Source organism: Anomaloglossus baeobatrachus, chromosome 2 (assembly GCF_048569485.1).
Source record: "Anomaloglossus baeobatrachus isolate aAnoBae1 chromosome 2, aAnoBae1.hap1, whole genome shotgun sequence".
Taxonomy (NCBI): domain Eukaryota; kingdom Metazoa; phylum Chordata; class Amphibia; order Anura; family Aromobatidae; genus Anomaloglossus; species Anomaloglossus baeobatrachus.
In genome coordinates this window covers 664,375,983-664,398,395 of record NC_134354.1, presented here as the reverse complement: position 1 = coordinate 664,398,395, position 22,413 = coordinate 664,375,983, and the positions used below count along the sequence as shown (strand labels likewise).

General features: G+C 43.4%; 1 protein-coding gene across 3 annotated transcripts in view; it reads right to left on the bottom strand.

The window, feature by feature from the left end:
- Window positions 1-22,413, bottom strand: part of ARHGEF25 (Rho guanine nucleotide exchange factor 25) — a 517,568-nt gene that overhangs the window by 94,430 nt on the left and 400,725 nt on the right. For all 3 annotated transcript variants that reach the window (XM_075337091.1, XM_075337090.1, XM_075337092.1), the window contains one exon: window positions 21,050-21,369. In XM_075337091.1, coding sequence (XP_075193206.1) covers window positions 21,050-21,369 — 320 coding nt within the window. The remainder of the gene's footprint in view (window positions 1-21,049; window positions 21,370-22,413) is intronic.

The window sequence follows — 22,413 nt, the reverse complement described above, 5'->3', positions numbered from 1 at the left end:
TCAAAGCTGTAAAGATGACAATAGTTATATTGTATAGATGGCTTATCTGTTAGCGAGTCAAAGATTAAAAAAAAAAATTGACCATGTCCAATCCTCATTTATCGAGTAATTTGCTGTCGAATTGAGGCAGGAGACCTTGTACATTAGATCAGGGATACATGACCTTTTCAGGTCTACAGTATCAGACTGAACTAATCTCAAGGGTAAAAGGGTATTACCATCTGAGTACAGCTGGTGCAAAATATTACACATGACATGGTGCAATTGCCTTGCTAGCCTTGCCTCGCCTCTCATGGCTCCCGCAGCTAGTCTTTGGTTAGCCAGCCTGGCTCCCGACCACAGAGTACTAATATGACCAATGAACTGGGTCTTACCAATCGATTTGCACCAACTACACATCTGAGACATTTTTCCATCATAAGCATATTCCATACACCATGTTCCAAATTATTATGCAAATGATATTTTTCTCTGATTTTCCTAAATGGTGGGTGCAGATGCCAGTCAGTCTAATAAAAGTCATCACCCGTTAGAGTATACATCTAATTTTATTGAAGAAACCTCCCAATGATAACAGTATAATCTTCAATTTTTTTTAAAAAAAAAAAACAAACCTCAAAATGCACTGTTCCAAATTATTATTATAAACGGTGTTTCGGGGTGCTTGCCCCTCGTCAGTGCAAAGTATGGGGTGTCTGATCTGGCTCATGAGAAAGCTATGTGGGGACCACGGGGCAGCCAGACTGGCTTGCAAAGTCTCCTTAAGGAGAATAGTGTTCCCCCGTGGTCCCCACATAGCTTTCTCATGAGCCAGATCAGACACCCCATACTTTGCACTGACGAGGGGCAAGCACCCCGAAACACCGTGTCTGCAAATTGGGATTCTGATCTGGCTTATATATCCTGAGTCATATTGCACGGATTGTTAAAAATCCACTTGTGACTTTTAGGATCGCTACTTCCAATAGGTGGCGCTGTGCTAGAGTTTGTCTCCTTTACTGGAGAGACAATTTAAACATTTTATATGTTTTAAAGAACTGAAAATGCTCATTTGTGGAATTTGCAGCATTAGGAGGTCCCATTCACTGAAATAAAAAGCTATTTAAATCCAAAACACAGGCCAAGTTACATGTTAACATAGGAACTCTTCTTTGATATCACCTTCACAATTCTTGCATCCATTGAACTTGTGAGTTTTTGGAGAGTTTCTGCTTGAATTTCTTTGCATGATGTCAGAAAAGACTCCCAGAGCTGCTGTTTTGATGTGAACTGTCTCCCACCCTCATAGATCTTTTGCTTCATGATACTCCACAGGTTCTCTATAGGGTTCAGGTCAGGGGAGGATGGTGGACACACCATGAATTAATCTCCTTTTGTGCCCATAGCAGCCAATGACACAGAGGTATTCTTTGCAGCATGAGATGGTGCATTGTCATGCATGAAGATGATTTTGCTCCTGAAGGCACATTTCTGCTTTTTGTACCATGGAAGAAAGTTGTCAGTCAGAAACTCTATATACTTTGCAGAGGTCATTTTCACACCTTCAGGAACCCTAAAGAGGCCTACCAGATGTCTCCCCATGATTCCGGCCCAAAACATTACTCCTCCACCTCCTCGCTGACGTCACAGCCTTGTTGGGACACGGTGGCCATCCACCAACCATCTACCACTCCATCCATCTGGACCATGCAGGGTTACTCGACACTCAGCAGTAAACGAGACTGTTTGAAAATTAGTATTCAGGTATGTCTGGGCCAACTGCAACTATTTCTGTTTGTGAGAACTGGTTAGGGGTGGTCGAATAGTAGGTTTATGCACCACAGAAAGCCTTTGAAGGATCCTACACCTTGAGGTTTGAGGGACTCCAGAGGCACCAGCAGCCTCAAATAACTGTTTGCTGGTTTGTAATGGCTTTTTAGCAGCCGCTCTCTTAATCCGATGAACTTGCCTGGCAGAAACCTTCCTCATTCTGCCTTTATCAGCATGAACATGTATGTGCTCTGAATCAGCCACAAATCTCTTCACAGTACGATGATCACGCTTACGTTTTCGTGAAATATTTAATGTTTTCATCCCCTGTCTATTGCACTATTTGATGCTTTTCGGCAGCAGAGAGATCCTTTTTCTTTCCCATGTTACTTGAAAACTGTGACCTGCTTAATGTTGTGGAGCATCCAGTTTTCCTTTTATTGGGCTCACCTGGCAAACTAATCACAGGTATCTGAGATTGAGTTCAGTTATCCAAATAACCCTGAGACACAATACCATCAATGAGTTTCATTGAAAAAAAAATAAAAATTAATCACTATGACACTTGAATCCAATTTGCATAATAATTTGGAACATGGTGTATATGATAGAGAATATACATGTATTTGGCTGTCTCAATGGCAGTTTAAGCAAATTGCTGTAATCCCAGAGTGTTTGACTACAGCCATTAATCTACAATGAAGATAGCGGCACTGGTGTGTGGTCCCTTCTCCACCTGGCCTATTCATTACTGGATACAGGAGTCAGAAAATTCCCATTCAGATATGACCACAGTGGGCCATTAGTAATCCCCATTACTGCTCTTCTCTCTGACATGGAAAATACATGTGGCCAGCCAACAGGCACCAAGAAGCGTGCTTGAGACCAGATGGTTGAGGACACACAGAATAGCATTGTGGGCTGCATCGATAGTGGGTAGATCCGCCAACATGAATCCAATGTGTTTCAGACGTGTCAGGCTACTTTCACACTTGCGTTGGACGGCTTCCATTGCTATCCGCAGCCTTGACGAATTACGGTAACCGTTGCAGGAAACCGTTATATTCCTCATAGACTTCTATTAGCTAGGGATAGCAACGAATAGTCTTGCGTTGCATCCGCTGCACGATGCAGCATTGTTATTTTGACGCTGCGTTGGGCGGAGGGAACTGTATGTAGCGTTTTTTGAGCAGCGCAACCTCTCTTTGGCTCCCTGCACACGTAACCAGGGTAAACATCGGGTTACTAAGCAATGCGCTTTGCCTAGTTACCCGATATTTACCCTGGTTACGGGTGCAAGGAGCCAGCGCTAAGCGGTCTGCGCTGGTAACCAAGGTAAATATCGGGTAACCAAGGAAAGTGCTTTGCCTAGTTACCCGATATTTACCCTGGCTACGTGTGCAGGGAGGCCGACACTTTCCCGCTCGGCTCCGCCCCCTCCCGCACTCCACTCCACATGTACACACGCACACACACACACTCTCTCACACTCACCTGTCCCCAGCCTTGCATTCCTCGCTGCACTGACGTCCTCAGCGCCATGGTCCCGCTCGGCTCGACCCACCCCGCACTCCGCCCCCCGCACACATTCTCGGTGGCCAAACAATCAGCTGATCACTCAGCCGTCCGGCTGCTGTGAGCGATCAGCTGATCACTCGGTGACCGGCTGCTGTGAGCGATCAGCTGATCGTTCACAATAATCTGCCGCCGGTAAAACGAAAGAAGAAAAAAAAAAAGATTCCATTGTTTTGTACGATCTGTTGCATCCGTTGTGCCACTAAATGCAACACATCCGTTGCATCCGTCACACAACGCAAGGCAACGGATGCCGTTCAATGCAAGTGTGAAAGTAGCCTTAGCTCCGTGTGCCAGCTCCTCTTAGAAGCCTGAATCACAGTCAAATTCCGCTGAGTACATCATGGAGTGGATTTTCCATTTTGTACAGTCTTGTCATCTTTTTACAATTTGTCATTGTATTATGATCAAAATGAATATCACATTTCTAGGATCCTGTATCCTATTTGCAGATTGTTCTATATTAGAATTGTGTCTTTCCTGGCGATGTCACATCATAGTTTACAGTTGTGACTACATGTACAATGCGACACCGTGCAGTGGATGTCTCTCTTTTCTGACATTAATCCGATTCTGATCTTGCTGACTTGTGTTTTGCTACCATTGCTCCATCATCAGCATTTTCCACCTGACAATTTAGTCTAAAGACAAGAACAAGACAGATGCAACTGCATTTATGTCAACAGAAAGAGTTATTTTCGTCTGCTCACATCCTCTAGTCCTTTGTGCCATCCTGATGTTACACACGCACACACACTGCGCACATCATAGTGACCCATCACTCACTGTTACTTCCGCACACCTAAAACATTAATTTAAAGTGGTGAAAACAAGCCATCACCTGTCCATGAGATAGCTGATAACTTATTAATCAATGGGGCCCAACCACTGGCACCTGCAATCCGCTACCAGATTCCCTTTAGGCCCCTTTCACACGTCAGTGATTCTGGTACATTTGTGCTTTTTTTAAACCAGAATCACTGACATACGCAGACCCATTATAATGAATGGGTCTGCTCACACATCAGCGACCGTGTCTCCGTGCGGCGTACCTGCGTGTCCGTGATTGCCGCACGGAGACATGTCCATTTCTTTCTGGCATCACTGATGTCCCACGGACCACGCAGTGGTGTTATCCGTGAAACACGTGCCAGAAAAAAACGTGCATATAAAAAAAAATCATTTTTGCTCACCCGGCTCCAGCGATGTACTCTGCAGAATGTTCTGCCTGCTGCTTCTGAGCCGACTCATTACTGTCGTGCATATTCATGAATGCACGACACAGCTGACCCGGAAGCAGCTGCTGCGGGGGTCAGCACTGGCCGGATGCTGCACCACCGGAGCATTCAGCACCATGGAGAGCGGGAGCGGGCACAGGTGAGTTGATCGCTAAGTGCAATCACGGACCACGGAGAACGGAGCCTGGATTGCACTTAGGCAACCCACGTGTGCCGTGATTCACGGCACACGGAGGGACATGTGCGTGTTTTACACGTCAGTGAAGAACGTCTGTGTTTTTCACTGACGTGTGAAACGGGTCTTAAAGTGCTTGTCTGGTGGAAAACAAGTTATTATCTAATGGGACATTTTTATCCCCACTACAAAACTGGAGCGACAAGTCTGATGCCCATCCATTTATTCTCTATGGACCTGCTGCTCAATTTTGTAGTGGGGACAAAAATGTGACCCATTAGGTAATAGCTTGTTTCACCAGAAAACCCATTTAAATGGAATATATCAGCAGGTTTTTCCTACTCCATCTGAGATCAGCATAATATACACTGTGTGCAGAATTATTAGGCAAGTTGTATTTTGGAGGATTTTTTTTATTATTGATCAACAACTATTTTCTCAACCAACCCAAAAGACTCATAAATATCAAAGCTTAAGATTTTTGGAAGTTGGAGTGGGGTTTTTTTTAGATTTGGCTATCTAAGGAGGATATCTGTTTATGCAGGTAACTATTACTGTGCAGAATTATTAGGCAACTTAATAAAAACCAAATATATTCCCATCTCACTTGTTTATTTTCACCAGGTAAACCAATATAACTGCACAAAATTTAGAAATAAACATTTCTGACATGCAAAAACAAAACCATAAAAAAAAATAGTGACCAGTATAGCCACCTTTCTTATTGATGACACTCAGCAGCCCACCATCCATAGATTCTGTCAGTTGCTTGATCTGTTTACGATAAACATTGCATGCAGCAGCCACCACAGCCTCCCAGACACTGTTCCGAGAGGTGTACTGTTTTCCCTCCCTGTAGATCTCACATTTTATGAGGGAGCACAGGTTTTCTATGGGGTTCAGATCAGGTGATCAAGGTGGCCATGTCATTATTTTTTCATCTTTTGGACCTTTACTGGCCAGCCACGCTGTGGAGTAGTTGGATACATGTGATGGAGCATTGTCCTACATGATAATCATGTTTTTCTTGAACAATACCAACTTCTTCCTGTACCACTGCTTGAAGAAGTTGTCTTCCAGAAACTGGCAGTAGGTCTGGGAGTTGAGCTTCACTCCATCCTCAACCCGAAAAGGTCCCACAAGTTCATCTTTGATGATACCAGCCCATACCAGTACTCCACGTCCACCTTGTTGGCGTCTGAGTCGGAGTGGAGCTCTCTGCCCTTTACTGATCCAGACTCTAGCCCATCCATTTGGCCCATCAAGAGTCACTCTCACTTAATCAGTCCATAAAACATTTGAAAAATCAGTCTTAAGATATTTCTTGGCCCAGTCTTGACGTTTTATCTTATGTTTCTTGTTCAAAGATGGTCATTTTTTTGCCTTCCTTACCTTGGCCATGTCCCTGAGTATGGCACACCTTGTGCTTTTTGATACTCCAGTTACGTTGCAGCTCTGAAATATGGCCAAACTGGTGGCAAATGGCATGTTCGCAGATTCACGCTTGATTTTCCTCAATTCATGGGGAGTTATTTTGCGCCTTTTTTTGCCGCTCACAACAGTGTTTGGATATTTTCTGTGTACACTGTGCATAGGCAGAAAACTGTAAATCAGTCATGGGGACGAGGTTATATAGAGCTCATAAAGAGGGACGACTACATGGCAACAGGTTTATTAATCCTATGGTGAAAATTTCCTGCTGATTAAACTTTGATTTTAGCAAAACTGCAGCAAGCAGCCTAGCAAGCGACAGAGTTCACTGCCTGTGGCGGTTCTCACTCAAAGTAGCGTGAGTGCAGGCAGCTGTGATGTGTGGTAAACTCAAGACGTCATCGCTCGACACAGCCGCTGGCTCTAGCGTTATTTTGTTTAAGAACCGCTGCAATGAACTGCGGTGAATTCATGACATCACAGCTTGTCACTGCCCACGGTGGTACACACACCATTGAGTGACCCACGTGCTGTGACCTGCAGTGCCCTCATGAGGTCATCACAGTTCACTGCCATGGTTCTAACACAGCACAGCGTGAGAGCCAGCAGTAGCTGCTGTCCCACAATATAGGGAACGTTGTGTTCTTCACAGGCTGGGATAGTGAGTCTTGGAACAAGGTGGGACCTCCATATGGATTACGGTGGACCAGGTTTTTTTCCTCCCCTTCTTCCAAGAGCCATAATTTTTTCTTCAATATAGCTATATGGGGTTTGTTTTTTGCCGGACGAGTTGTACATTTAAACAAAACCATTAATTCTGCCCCATATTGTACTGGAAAACGGTAAAAAAAAAATCCAAGTGCGGTGAAACTGCAAAACAGGTGCAGAAATTTATCACACTTAACAATCAAACAAAAATATAATCAAAGATATTCACATATTAATGTTGTTTTCTTTGATTATGTTTCTGTTTGATTGTTATGTGTGATAAATTCCTGCACCTGTGATATAGCTGTATGGGTGTAGTTCCTCTTAAGGAAATAACCCGCCATCAGTCTATATGTAGGCCCTGCTGAAGTGCATAGCGAAACGGCCTTCGTCATGTGTGTTCCCTGCTTCTCTCCCACACTGAATGCGATGTCGCAATCGCAATAAAATTTTCCGAGATGGAGAGTGCTGCTATAGTTTCACTTTTATGTAATTGGTGAAAAAAAATTCTAAATTTTGTAAAAAGAAAAAAAAAAGACTAGCGCCTTTGTTGTCAATTTCTAAGACCTATAGTGTTCTCATTATTCAGGATCTGGTGCTCGGTGATTGCGTATTTTTTGCGTCTTGAGGTGGCGTTTTTAAGGAGATTATTGGTGCGTAGATGCGACATTTTGATTGCCTGTTATTGCACTATAATGCAATATTGCAGTGACCAAAAGAACGGAATTTTGGCGTTTGGAACTTTTTTTCTCGCTATACCTTTTACCAATAAGATTAATTAATTTTATACGTTGATAGATTGGACATTGCTGAATGCGGCAATAACTAATGTGTATTTTTTTATTATTTTATTATTATTATTATTATTATTATTATTATTGTTTTATTTTCAATGGAGCAAAAGGGGGTGATCTGAACTTTTAGTTTTCTTTTTTTAAAACATTATTTAAAACTCTTATGCCTGCAGTGTTCAATCACTTGTTCTGACCAGAGCGATGCTTCAGCATCACTATGATCAGCCGAAATGCTGATCTCCTGTGAATGCCGGCGCTCTGCTGGCATTCACAGGAATGAGTCATGGCAGTGACAGGAATGATCAATCGACCCTGCGCTGTCATGCCAACCCACTTTATCTAAGTGGTGAAAAACTTTACAAAAAATTGTCAAAAAAAGAATAGGGCTTGTGTTGCTATTTTCTGAGACCTGTAGTGTTCTCATTTTTTGGGATCTGGGGCTCAGTGATGCTTATTTTTTGTGTCTTAAGCTGGTGTTATTAATTTTACCATTTTTGGGTAGATATATTGTTTTGATTGCCTGTTATTGTATTTTATTGCAATCTTACGACGAAAATTGTAATTCTGACATTTTGATATTTTTTCTAGTTACGCTTCTTACCAGTCAAATTAATTTGTTTTATATTTTGATAAATGAGACATTTCTGAATGCAACAATAGCAAATATGTGTATTTTTTAATTGTTTTATTTTCAATGGGACGTTCACAAGAAGTACGATGGTGAGGAATGATGTGCTCGCTGCTCGCAGGTGTTAAATCTCGCTGTCAGACATTGACAGCAAGATTTAACTGGTTAACATGTGCAGGTGGATCAGAAATCCACCCACGCCTGTTAGGTGCGCATGTCGGCTGCTCAGAACAGCATGGAAAGATGTGGGCTCGCCGCGTGAGCCCTCATTAATGAGACAGACACAACTTTGGATATACCAGTACATCAGGTCGTGAAGGGGTTAAAAGAAATAGCAGCTTGGGAACAGAGGTTTTCCGAATGAAGAAAAGCCTTTAAATGATAACTGGCTATTGGAAGACAGCCCCTTTAAGAAAAATTCCCACTATTAACATCCAGTTCACTAGGAAAACCATCTTTCCAGCATTTTAGGAACTGTTGTTTGTATGTGTAGGAGTCCAGGGAATGGCGCCTGTATGACTGTGCTAGCAGAGATAGCTGTCAATCATTATCGTGTTTTTTTTAAAAATAAAAAACCTCCCCAAAAATAAGCCCTAACAGGGATTTTCAGCATTTTCGGAGCAAGGCTTAAATATAAGCCCTCCCCCGAAAATAAGCCCTAGTCCCGAATCAATAATGAAGTGTCTGCGCATCTAAAAAAGTTATAGATACTGCAGGACACTTCATTATAGACAGCGGACACCCCATAATCACACTCACCAGACACAGAGCAGAGGACCTGCAGTGATCGCACACCCACACACATCTGATCTCACACACACACAACCAGATCTCACATACAAACATCGGATTGTACACACAATCAGATCGCAAACACAATGAGATCACACGCACAATGAGATCGCACACACAATCAGATCACACACACACTCAGATCACACACACAATGAGATCACACACACAATGAGATCGCACACACAATCAGATCGCACACACAATCAGATCACACACACACTCAGATCACACACACAATGAGATCACACGCACAATGAGATCGCACACACAATCAGATCGCACACACAATCAGATCGCAAACACCATCAGATCACACACATACTCAGATCACACACACAATGAGATCGCACACACAATCAGATCGCACACACAATCAGATCGCAAACACAATGAGATCACACGCACAATGAGATCGCACACACAATCAGATCACACACATACTCAGATCACACACACAATGAGATCGCACAATGAGATCACACACACAATCAGATCACACACAATGAGATCGCACACATAATGAGATCACACACCCCAATCAGATCACACACACACTCAGATCACACACACACACTCAGATCACACACTCAGATCACACACATAATCAGATCGCACACATAATCAGATCACACCCACAATCAGATCACACACACAATGAGATCGCACACACAATGAGATCGCACACACAATGAGATCGCACACATAATGAGATCACACACACAATGAGATCACACACACACTCAGATCACACACACAATGAGATCGCACACATAATGAGATCACACACAATGAGATCACACACACACTCAGATCACACACACTCAGATCACACACACAATGAAATCGCACACATAATGAGATCACACACAATCAGATCACACACACAATCAGATCACACACATAATGAGATCACACACACAATGAGATCACACACACACTCAGATCACACACATAATCAGATCACACACACAATGAGATCACACACACAATGAGATCGCACACATGAGATCGCACACATAATGAGATCACACACACAATAAGATCACACACACACTCAGATCACACACACACTCAGATCACACACACAATGAGATCACACACACAATCAGATCACACACACTATGAGATCGCACACATAATGAGATCACACACACAATGGGATCACACACTCAGATCACACACACAATGAGATCACACACACAATGAGATCACACACACTCAGATCGCACACATAATCAGATCACACACACAATGAGATCACACACACAATGAGATCGCACACATGAGATCGCACACATAATGAGATCACACACACAATGAGATCACACACACAATGAGATCACACACACACACACTCAGATCACACACACAATGAGATCGCACACATAATGAGATCACACACACAATCAGATCACACACACAATGAGATCGCACACATGAGATCACTAACACAATGAGATCACACACACACTCAGATCACACACAATCAGATCGCACACATGATCAGATCGCACACATAATCAGATCGCACACATAATCAGATCGCACACATAATCAGATCGCACACATAATCAGATCTCACACACAATCAGATCTCACACACAATCAGATCACACACACAATCAGATCACACACACAATCAGATCACACACACAATCAGATCACACACACAATCAGATCACACACACAATCAGATCACACACACAATCAGATCGCACACACAATCCGATCGCACACATAATGAGATCACACACTCAGATCACACACTCAGATCACACACTCAGATCACACACTCAGATCACACACTCAGATCACACACTCAGATCACACACTCAGATCACACACACAATGAGATTGCACACATAATGAGATCACACACACACTCAGATCACACACACACTCAGATCACACACAATCAGATCGTATACATAATCAGATCGCACAATGAGATCGCACACACAATGAGATCACACACACACTCAGATCACACACACACTCAGATCACACACACACTCAGATCACACACATACTCAGATCACACACACACACTCAGATTGCACACACACTCAGATCGCACACATAATCAGATCACACACATAATCAGATCACACACACAAACATCGGATCACACACATAAGCATCAAATTACACACACAAACATCAACTCACACACACATCGGATCGCACACATACTCACCACATCCAGCGACACCGATTTCTTTTCGCTGGCAGAATCCTGAGAGGCAGTGCAATGGAGCGCAAGGACCTGCCGTAACAGGACCTGCGGACACACGTGACTTCCTCCCATCATTCCCTGCGGCCAGAAGCGATGGATGTGATGTAATGTGTGGTGTGCGTGCGCGATCTGCGTGCGCGATCTGCGATCTGCTGTGTGTCAGCCAGAAGCAGGGGTGGACGGCGTGGAGCACCCACCGGAGATTACAGGAGGACCTGGGAGCCACACAGACGTCCGGATCTGGTATAAGTCTCCTGGGAAGTGGGGTGGGGGGGTCTGCATTTTTGGGGGGTAAACTAACCCCAACCATATTTCTCCAAGACTAAGACCGCCTTCAAAAATAAGCCCTAATGCTTTTTTAGGGGGCAAATAAAATATAAGACAGTGTCTTATTTTTGGAAAAACATGGTAGTAGGACCGCCCACTGGACTCAGACATGCAAACACTAGCTATTTCAATGAATAAAATACGTTATACTGGATCTTTTCCTACAAACCTATAAATCATCCTGCTCATCTTCTCCTCTATACCGTGCCGTCCACTGATCAGACTGCATGAACAATGCGACAGGCGCCTCCGAAGGAATGCATTGCGCTCATGCTTTATTAAGCTCCATTTCTGTCCATGTAACAACATATATTAAATTCAGCAAAGGTGATACATCAATGATTAAGGTGAACAGATAATGAACGATCCGAACTTCCCCCAGTCACAATGATATGAGAATGTCTGACAGGAAGCGGCTCCTGTGGTAAGCTTCTCATCCGACAGACCATAAAACAACATAAAATGTGGAAAATATTCGCTTTTAAGCTCCAAGTTAACCACATGCTCCATATTTTAGGAATAAAAATGGGAAATGGAAAAAGTATGAAATTAAAGATAAAATATGGCAGTATTAAGAAGGATGCACACTTTCATGGGATGACTGTAGATAAATGATGTATTAATGGATTTTATTCTGAGAGCTTTGCAAAAGTAGGTAGCAAGTATTTGAGAAGTGTAAAGGAAATGATACATGGTTTTCTAATTATTTTAAAAATATAAATCTGAGAATTGTAATGTGTATTCAGCAATCTGTAGCCTGATACCCCTAAATAAAACCCTGAGTGACCAATTGTCTCCAGTATTCACCTAATTAGTGAATGAAGTCCTCCTGTGTGTAATTTCTTCCCAATATAACTACAGCTGTTCTGCGAAGGGCGCAGAGGTTTTTTGGAGAACATTAGGGGTCAAACAGCTTCATGAAACCCAAGGAACACACCAGAAAAGTCAGAGATAAAGTTAAGGTGAAGTGTAAAGCAGGGTTAGGTTATACAAAAAAAATAGCCCAAACTTTGAACATCTCACTGAGATTGTTCCATCCATCACCCAAAAATGGAAGGAGTATGGCACAATTGCAAAACTATTAAGACATGGCTGTCCACCTAAACTGAAATTCAAGCAAGGAGAGCACTAATTAGAAAAGCAGCCAAGAGGCCCATGGTCACTGTAGAGGAGCTGCAGAGATCCACAGCTGAGGTGGGAGAGCCCGCCCACAGGATAGGTATTAGTTGTATGATCCACAAAACTGGCCTTTATAGAAGTGTGGTAAGAAGAAATCAATTTTTTAAAGCAAGTCATATGATGTCCCATTTGCAGTTTGCAAAAAGCCATGTAGGGGAGACAGGCAGCATGTGGAAGAAAAGGCTCTGGTTTTATCAGACCAAAGTAGACGTTTTTGGGCAAATGGAAAATGCTATGTGTGGTGCAACCTAACACTGCATATTACCCTGAAAACACCATCCCCACTGTCAAACATCGTGGTGGCAGCATCATGCTGTGGTGAGGCTTTTCTTCAGCAGGGACAAGGAAGCTGGTCTTAATTGATTGGAAGATAGAGTACATTAATTACAGAGCAATCCTGGAGGAAAACCTGTTAGAGTCTGCAAAAGACTTGAAACTAGGGGCGTAGGGTCACCTTCCAAATGTAAATGACCCTAAACACACTGCAAGAGCTACGAATGATGGTTTAGATCAAAGCATATTCATGTATGTGAATAGCCCAGTCACAGTCCAGACCTAAACCCCATTGAGAATATGTGGCAAAACTTGAAAATTGCTGTTTACAGACACCTCTACTCAATATCACTGAGCTAGAGCTATTTTGCAAAACCGATAACTATTTAAATTTTCAGTAAAAAGTTACCTCTTCTTAAAGGAAACCTATCAGGTAAAAAAAACACGATTATGGAGTTAATCTACAGCGTTCTGAAGCTGTTGCTCTAATGCTGAGCTGGCTGTCAGTTAGTACTGGAGGTGCAGTTACAGCCACCGCTCACTATGCTCAGAGGGGAGATTGGGCAGCTTCAGAACGCTACTAATCTGGAGATTAACCCATATTACCAGGTTAGGCTACTTTCACACATCCGGATTTTGCTCTGCGGCACAATACGGAGTTCTGCAGAAAAACCGCAACCGGCTTTTGTAACGCCGGTTGCGGGTTTTTTTGCATAGACTTACATTAGTGCCGTATTGTGCCGCAGGGGCTTGCGTTCGGTCCGGTTTTTGCCGCATGCGGCAGATTTAGCCGATGCGGCGGCTGGATAGAACATTCCCTGCAACGTTTTTAGCTCCGGCAAAAAAAAACCACATCACGCCGCATCCGGCCGCTGCGGCGCATTTTCATGCATGCCTATGGATGCCGGATGCGGCGCGATGCGGAAAAAAACGCATCCGGCCGCCGCATGCGGTTTTATCCACTGCGCATGCTCAGTAGCGTGCCGCAACCGGAAGAAAACGGACCGACCGCATGTAAAAACGTATGCAAAGGATGCGGTGTTTTCGCCGCATCCGTTGCATAGGTTTCACAGCCGGATTGAGCCGCATGGCTCAAACCGGATGTGTGAAAGTAGCCTTAATCTTGTTTTTTGTTGACTTGACAGGTTCCCTTTAAATAATTTCAATATTGTATTGTGATTGTAAGGATGTATGGGGCACGAAGTCTAGGGCAGAGGCACCTCGGGTAGAACGGATAGTGATGCTTTTGCATAGACAATGTAATTGTTTATTTACACAAACTTGGTAATCAGTTAAACGATGAACATTGTGATTGTAAATCTCAACTAGCAAACGATGTGAAGAATCGTGAATTAAATCTCTGAATTAAGATCGTTACATTGTAACATTGTACACTGGGATCACACAGATAATATAGAGTATATTTGTATTCAAAATTCATACGCCGTGTTAATATTTATTTTGAATTAATAAGTTTTTTAAGTATTGTACAAACATTTCCACTGATACTGTACAAAGAAAATGTGTTGGCATTAGCATACAGAAAAAATGGCAATAATCACAAATATTTATTTCCATCCGCTACTGAACTATGTATTGCCTTGGACTACGACCAACCCTGCATATAACTAGGACTTCAATTTCTACTGCTCCTTTTTCCAGTCTAATTGTTGAACAACCGAACCGTCTCCATTTACATTACCTATTTTTTTAATGTTTTTAATGTTTTGGTAATTTTTTTTGTTCCTCTAAACGATTTTATGCACGAAGAGAAAGCATTTTTGCAGACTGGATTGTTACTGTTAGGATCTGATGGATTATCAGCCAATGTAAATGCTACTTTAGACCCGAACATTTTTGTAAACATGGTGTGAGATGGCGACCGGCTACATTGCTGTATGTACCATATAAGTGGAGTGAACCTGGAGTTACATGCTGGTACTTGTAGTGCCACATATTACTATTAAGGTATTCTCAGGGCAGGTTCACAGGTGGCTAAGGAGATGAGTGGTTCTGGCCACCTACATAAACCAAACTATGGGTGTGTTTGAGATGTGTCTGACAAGCCATATGGTTTTTAATAGAAGTCCCAGAAATTTCGAGCTCCCCCTGAAGTCCCGAAAGAGGGTCAAATGACCCTTAGTCCTAACTGAATAGAACTAACTAGAAACTAAATGGCTAAACTCAATGGAAAACAACAACCTCCTGTGGTGCGACAGTAATGTCCTTAATTACAGAACAAAAGCCGATGATTATAGGATGCTAGCTAAAATCCTTCAGGTCATTCGACCCGTCTCTGGGTTCCAAAGGTAGAAATGTTAAATGACCCCTCTCTGGGACTTCTAGTGTTAATGGAGTCTGTTGTTTGGCACATGGCAGACTATGTGGAGTCTGAAGAGGCTGTGTGTTAGAGGCCTCTTACAGATGGCAGCCAGGAGGGATAGTGCTGGGCTGTTGAAGGAGCTCCTGGTAGAGATCCTGTGTGAGGAAGCTGCAGGCTTCCATGAAGAAACCTCATGGAGAGGTGTGTGGACTCACATTAGTGAATATGTGGAGAGACTGCTAATCCCTGAGGGGTAGGAGCCTCTGGAAGGAACACAGCTGAAGGAAGTCAGCCTGTGTTGAGAAACTGGCAGGAGCCAGACTGACAGAGACTGCCAGGAGAGTGTGTGTGAAAAGCAGCCTGTGTGGAGAGGCTGCTCCAGTGCACAGAGGTATTGAGGCCTCTCTGGACACCACTGAGAAAAGTGGACCCAAACCTGTGAGGGTGAACCACTGAATTAATGGACTGGAAAACCGTGAGTGTGATGGCCAGTAAGCCATGTGTCCCTTTCATGAAGAAAGAGATTTTTGTTTGTAATGTACCTCGAGTGCAGTTTGTCTTGTTTAATAAACTGCTGGACTTTATTTGAACTGCGTGTTCTCCTATGCTACCTCACATTGCAGCAAAAGCAAGTAAAAACCACCCATGTTGCGGTGTGTGAACTGGGTGCAATCTCACAATGCCCATAATTGAATGAAATGGAATTTGCTTAGTTAATTTACAGATACTCTAGAACAGGGGTGGGGAACTTCCGGCCGACGGGCCATTTACAGCCCGTAATGACTTTTTGTGTAGCTCCTAGGCACATTACTAGGAACCGCAGTGCTCAGGTGGCAGCTGCGGTCTTGTCGGCTGACGCCCCTTTAAATCACAATGTGTGATGCAAGGACGCACATGTACCCCAGACTTCACTTTGTGAGCCTACAATTAGGTCCTCAGCACGCTAACCTGTGCCAGTGTGCTGAGGACGTACTTTGTGGGCGGGGAAAGTGTGAGGTGCGCTTCTGTTCCACAGAAGAAGAGGAGCAGAAGGTTACTGGACTCCCTGCTGTACATGCCTCCCTCCCCAGTGCTGTGAGCCTTCCATCCAGTGCTGTGAGCCTTCCACCCAGTGCTGTGAGTCCCCTTAGTACTGTGTACATCCACCAGTGTTGTGTGCCCCACAGTGATGTGTGTCACTAACCCAGTGCTGTGTTTCCCCACAGTGCTGTGTTATCAACCCAGTGCTGTGTGCCCCCAAGTGCTGTGTGCCACCCCCCAAGTGCTGTGTGCCACCCCCAGGTGCTATCCATGCCCCCTAGTGCTGTCCAAGCCCTCTTGGTGATGTCTTTACTACCCCAGTCCTGTCCATGTCCCTCTAGTGCTGTCTGTGCTACCCAGTTATCTCTGAGCCCTACCTCCTCCTGTGATGTATATGGCCCAAGCCCCTCCAGTGATATATATGCCCCCAGCCCCTCCTGTGATATATATGCCCCAGTCCCTCTTTTAATGTATTTGCACCAGGCTCTCCTGTGATGTATATGCCCCTAGCGTGTCCTGTAATGTATGTGCCCCCAGCGTGTCCTGTAATGTATATACCCCTAGCGTGTCCTGTTATATATATACCCCCAGCCCCTCCTGTGATGTACATATGCCCTCAGTCCCACCTGTGATGTATATGCCCCCAGGGGCTCCTGTAATTTATGCTCCCCAGCGTCTCCTATGATGTATATGTCCCCAGCCTTTCCAGTGATGTACAGTGCCTTGCATAAGTATTTGCCCCCCTTGAATTTTTCAACCTTTTCCCACATTTCAGGCTTCAAACATAAAGATAACAAATTTAATTTTATGGTGAAAAATCAATAACAAGTGGGACACAATTGTGAAGTTCAATGAAATTTATTGCTTATTTTAAACTTTTTAAAAAATAAATAATTGAAAATTGGGGCGTGCAATATTATTTGTTCCCTTTACTTTCAGTGCAGCAAACTCACTCCAGAAGTTCATTGAGGATCTCTGAATGATCCAATGTTGTCCTAAATGACTGATTATGATAAATATAGACCACCTGTGTGTAATCAAGTTTCCATATAAACATACCTGCTCTGTAATCGTCTCAGTGTTCTGTTTAAAGCGCAGATAGCATCACGAAGACCAAGGAACACAACAGGCAGGTCTGTGATACTGTTGTGGAGACGTTTTAAGCCGGGTTTGGTTACAAAAAGATTTCCACAACTTTTAACATCCAAAGAAGCACCGTGCAAGCGATCGTATTGAAAATGGAAGGAGTATCATACCACTGCAAATCTACCAAGACCCGGCCATCCCTCAAAAATTTTATGTATGTCAAACAAGGAGAAGACTGATCAGAGATTCAGCCAAGAGGCCCATGATCACTCTGAATGAACTGCAGAGATCTACAGCTGAGGTGGGAGAGTCTGTCCATAGGACAACAATCAGTCATACACTGTCAGCAGGGACAGGGAAGATGGTTAAAAATGATGGGAAGATGGATGGAGCTAAATATAGGACCATTCTTGAAGAAAACCTGTTGGAGTCTGAAAAAGACCTGAGACTGGGACGGAGATTTGTCTTTCAACAAGACAATGATCCCAAACATAAAGCAAAATTTACAATGGAATGGTTCACAAATAAACGTATCCAGGTGTTAGAATGGCCAAGTCAAAGTCCAGACCTGAATCCAATCGAGGATCTGTGGTAAGAGCTGAAAACTGCTGTTCACAAACGCTCTCCATCCAACCTCACTCAGTTCGATCTATTTGCAAAGGAAGAATGGGCAAGAATTTCAGTCTCTCGATGTACAAAACTGATAGAGACATTCCCCAAGCGACTTGCAACTGTAATCACAGCAAAAGGTGGCACTACAAAGTATTAACTTAAAGGGGCCGAATAATATTGCGCGCCCCAATTTTCAGTTTATTAATTTTAAAAAAAGTTTAAAATAAGCAATAAATATCGTTCACCTTCACAATTGTGTCCCACCTGTTGTTGATTCTTCACCATAAAATTAAAATTTTTATCTTTGTTTGAAGCCTGAAATGTGGGAAAAGGTTGAAAAATTCAAGGGGGCCAAATACTTTTGCAAGGCACTACAGAGAGAGGGAGGAGCCAGCACTGTCTGAGAATGGCATGCAAAAAAAATTATTTTTTTAGTGTAAATTCACAATTATTCCAACTGTACTATAATGCAATATAATTATTATTATTATAATGGAATAATTGTGAATTTACACAAAAAAAATATTTTTTTTCATGCGATTCTCAGGCAGTGCTGCCCCCCCCTCTCTTTTGCAAGGCACTGTATATGCCCCCAGCCCCTCCTGTGATGCATATATGCCCCCAGCCCCTCCTGTGATGTATGTCCTCCGCATGCCCTGTAATTTGTGCCCCAGCGTCTCCTGTGATGAGTATGCCCCAACATCTCCTGTGATGTCTATGCCCCCAGCCCCTCATGTGAAGTATATGTCCCCAGCCCCTCTTGTGATGTATGCACCCCCCGCGTCTCCTATGTGATGCATATGATTTGCCAATCTGTTGACTGTGCTCCAGAGGGAGACAAACCTGGAAAAGCAGTTGTGAGAAGCAACATGATCAATATCACAGAACATCACAGCCGCACCAAAGAGAAGCACCTCAAGCCACCACAGTAAGGGTGAGTTAATTGTTTGACCAAATACCGTATATTAGGATCCAAAATACTGCGTTTTACAGTACAAGCAAAGTGGATGGGATTAATAGAAATCTCCTGCTTAGGCTGCTTTCACACATCCGTTTTTTCCTGTGCGGCACAATCCGGCGCTTTGTAGAAAAAACACAACCGGTTTTTTTTCCGCCGGTTGCGTTTTTTTTGCATAGACTTACATTAGTGCCGTATTGTGCCGCATGGGCTTGCGTTCCGTCCGGTTTTTGCCGGAGGCGGCAGATGTAGCCCATGCGGCGGCCGGATGGAACGTTGCCTGGCATGTGTTTTTGTCCGGCAAAAAAAAAAACACATCGCGCCGCATCCTTCCGATGCGGCGCGATTTGCAATGCATGCCTATGGACGCTGCATGCGGCGTCCTGCGGCAAAAACCGCATCCGGCCGCCGCATACGTTTTATTCCACTGCGCATGCTCAGTAGCCTGCCGCAAGCCGCAAAAAATGGACGGGCCGCATGCAAAAAACTTATGCAAAGGATGGGGTATTGTCGCCGCATCCGTTGCATAGGTTTTAGAGCCGGATTGGCGGGCTCTGCTAAAACAGGAGGTGTGAAAGCTGCCTTACTGTGCTTCTTTTTCACGCTAAGTAAACTGACCTGCAGTATGTTTTTGCAAGCCGCAACATGTCAATTTCTTTTATAGGAGCGCTCAGTTTTCTATGCAGATTTTTCCCATAGACGTGCATTAGATGCAGAAAATCCGCAGGTAAAAGACGTGCATGCATTTTCGCTGTGTTTACGTAGTGGAGGCGCAACAAAAACGTATGTAATCCGCACCTACCAAAGTCAGTACCAGAAGTTTCAAAAACAAAACAGCTTTTTGTTAAAGTATTACACATTAAACAGACAAATAATGTAGCGTCAAAAATGCAATAAAAATGCACACAAACGCAATGAAAATAACACAAGTAAACTAAGGTCCGGAGATAAAATTCTGTAGCATCAAGAACTCTACGGCTCCTGATCGTGGAGCGTACCCTAAGAGAGGTGAGCATCTATGTATGGCTCTCGCTCTAATACAACACCCCTAATATTCAAAGGAGGGAGCCACAAACATGCAAGGTGTCTTCTATTTGAAAGTGCTAATTAAGGGAGAAGACCCCCATTTCCTAAAAGGTAGGAATCCTGAAAGTGGGCCCAGCTCTTGACAGACTTTTATGATATACTTTCGATAAGCCATAAGTATGTCAGATAGTAATATACATTTCATTTTTATTGTGGAGCTTTAGCGAGACCATTGTGGTGCAATATGACAAGTTCTAGAATCTCTTAAAGAGAACCAACCACCAGGATTTTCATATATAAACCTGAAGCCAGTGCTATACTGGTGCCATCATGACGATTCTATACATACCTTTAGTTGTGAGATCGGATGTATACTTTCTGAAATACAGGGAAGTAAAGTTTGTGAAATGCACGGTTACTCGATTGATAGCAGCTACAGAATATCTAATAGGTGGGTTGGGTTTTGCAAGTTATTCCGGCCCCTGTGTGTCTACCTGTCCTTCCTCCCTCCTCCACCTATAATAATAGAGACAAGGGGAGGAAGGACAGGCAGACAGATAGGGGTGGGAATAAGTAGCAATATCTGACCCATCTATTAGATATTTTGTAACTGCTATTAATCAAATAACAGTGCATTTCACAACCTTTACTTGCCTGTATTTCAGAAAGTATACATCCGATCTCACAACTATAGGCATGTATAGAGTCAGCATGATAGCACCAGTATAGCACTGGATTTAGTTTATCTATGAAAATCCTGGTGGTTGGTCCTCTTTAAGTAACATTTTGTATAGCAGAAGACAGAACTGCCTGTAATAAATAATGGAGACATTTGTGTGAAAGCTACTTTTATAACGAACCCATCACCACATTACATTGTACTATTGAGCACCCTTTAGAAAACAAAATATCTCACCGAACCCTTGTCTTCACCCCGGGTGAAGTCATCCATCTTTCTCAAAACCCCAAGGTCAAAGCTTGCTCTTCCCCCATCATCGGCACTCCTTCTCCGGCCAGGCGTGCCTCTTTTTGGCCTGCTTTCAATCTTCTTCTGTCGCTGATCAAGGCGGCTGCCACTGCTTAGTTTTCTCACTGGGTTTGTCAGCCATTTCTTCAGTGTGCTAACAGACCTCCTGGATCCTGGGGAGCTCGGGGCAGAGCTAGTGGAGGGCTGGGGTTGAATGGAAGCCACCGAAGCGGATATGCTGCCATCACTGCCAGCAATTGAGTAGGATTCTGAAAAAGAAAGAGAATACCTACATTAGTGTCCTGGAATAAATAGGAGGAAAACTTTCATTGATTAAATGTTTATGTTTCCACTCCATAGGAAGACACATTAGCAAAGCATGGGAAATATGGCACAGTTGGCCGCCTAGAGTGTTATGCAACCAATCAAAATATTGGAGATTTTTACTACAAGTGCAAGGATTTCAGATTGTGACAGATGTAGTTATGTATTTATAGAAAGTATATCTCCTTCAAAAGCTAGGGAATATATATATAATTCAATTTAAAGAGGACCACCCACCAGGACTTTCCTATATAAACTAAAGCCAGTGCTATACTGGTGCTATCATGCTGATTCTATACATACCTTTAGTTGTGAGATCGGATGTATACTTTCTCAAATACAGGCAAGTAAAGTTTGTGACATGCACTGTTATTTGCAACAGAATATCTAATTGGTGGGTTTTGCTAGTTATTCCCGCCCCGGTCTGTCTGTCCTTCCTCCCCCTGTAATAACAGAGTCAGGGGGAGGAAGGACAGGCACCAGACAGTGGTGGGAATAACTAGCAAAACCTGACCCACCTATTAGATATTCCATTGCACCTCTCATAAAGTAACAGTGTATGTCACAAAATTAACTTGCCTATATTTTAGAAGCTATACATCTAAGGCTGCTTTCACACTACGTCTTTTTAACATGCGTCCTGAACGTTTTTTTAACGCAGAAACGGATCCAGTGCAAATGCGTTTTCATTTCAATGCATTTGCAATGGACTCGCGTTAACATGCGTTCACCTGCGTTTGCGTGCGTTATAGTGAGGATCCAGTGACTTGCAGTTTTTTAACATCTTTCAAAAACGCTACTTGTAGCGTTTTTGAGCTGCGTCCAACTTCTGCAAATTGCTGGATCCTGACTAAACAGCACGCAAACGCAGGTGAACGCTGGCGTGCTGATAGGCAGGATCCTGCTTGCTCTACTGAGCATGCCCAGAAGCCAGCCTCCGTGATCAGTCTATCTCTCTCCTCCCTCTGTCTCTCTCCTCCCTCTCCTGT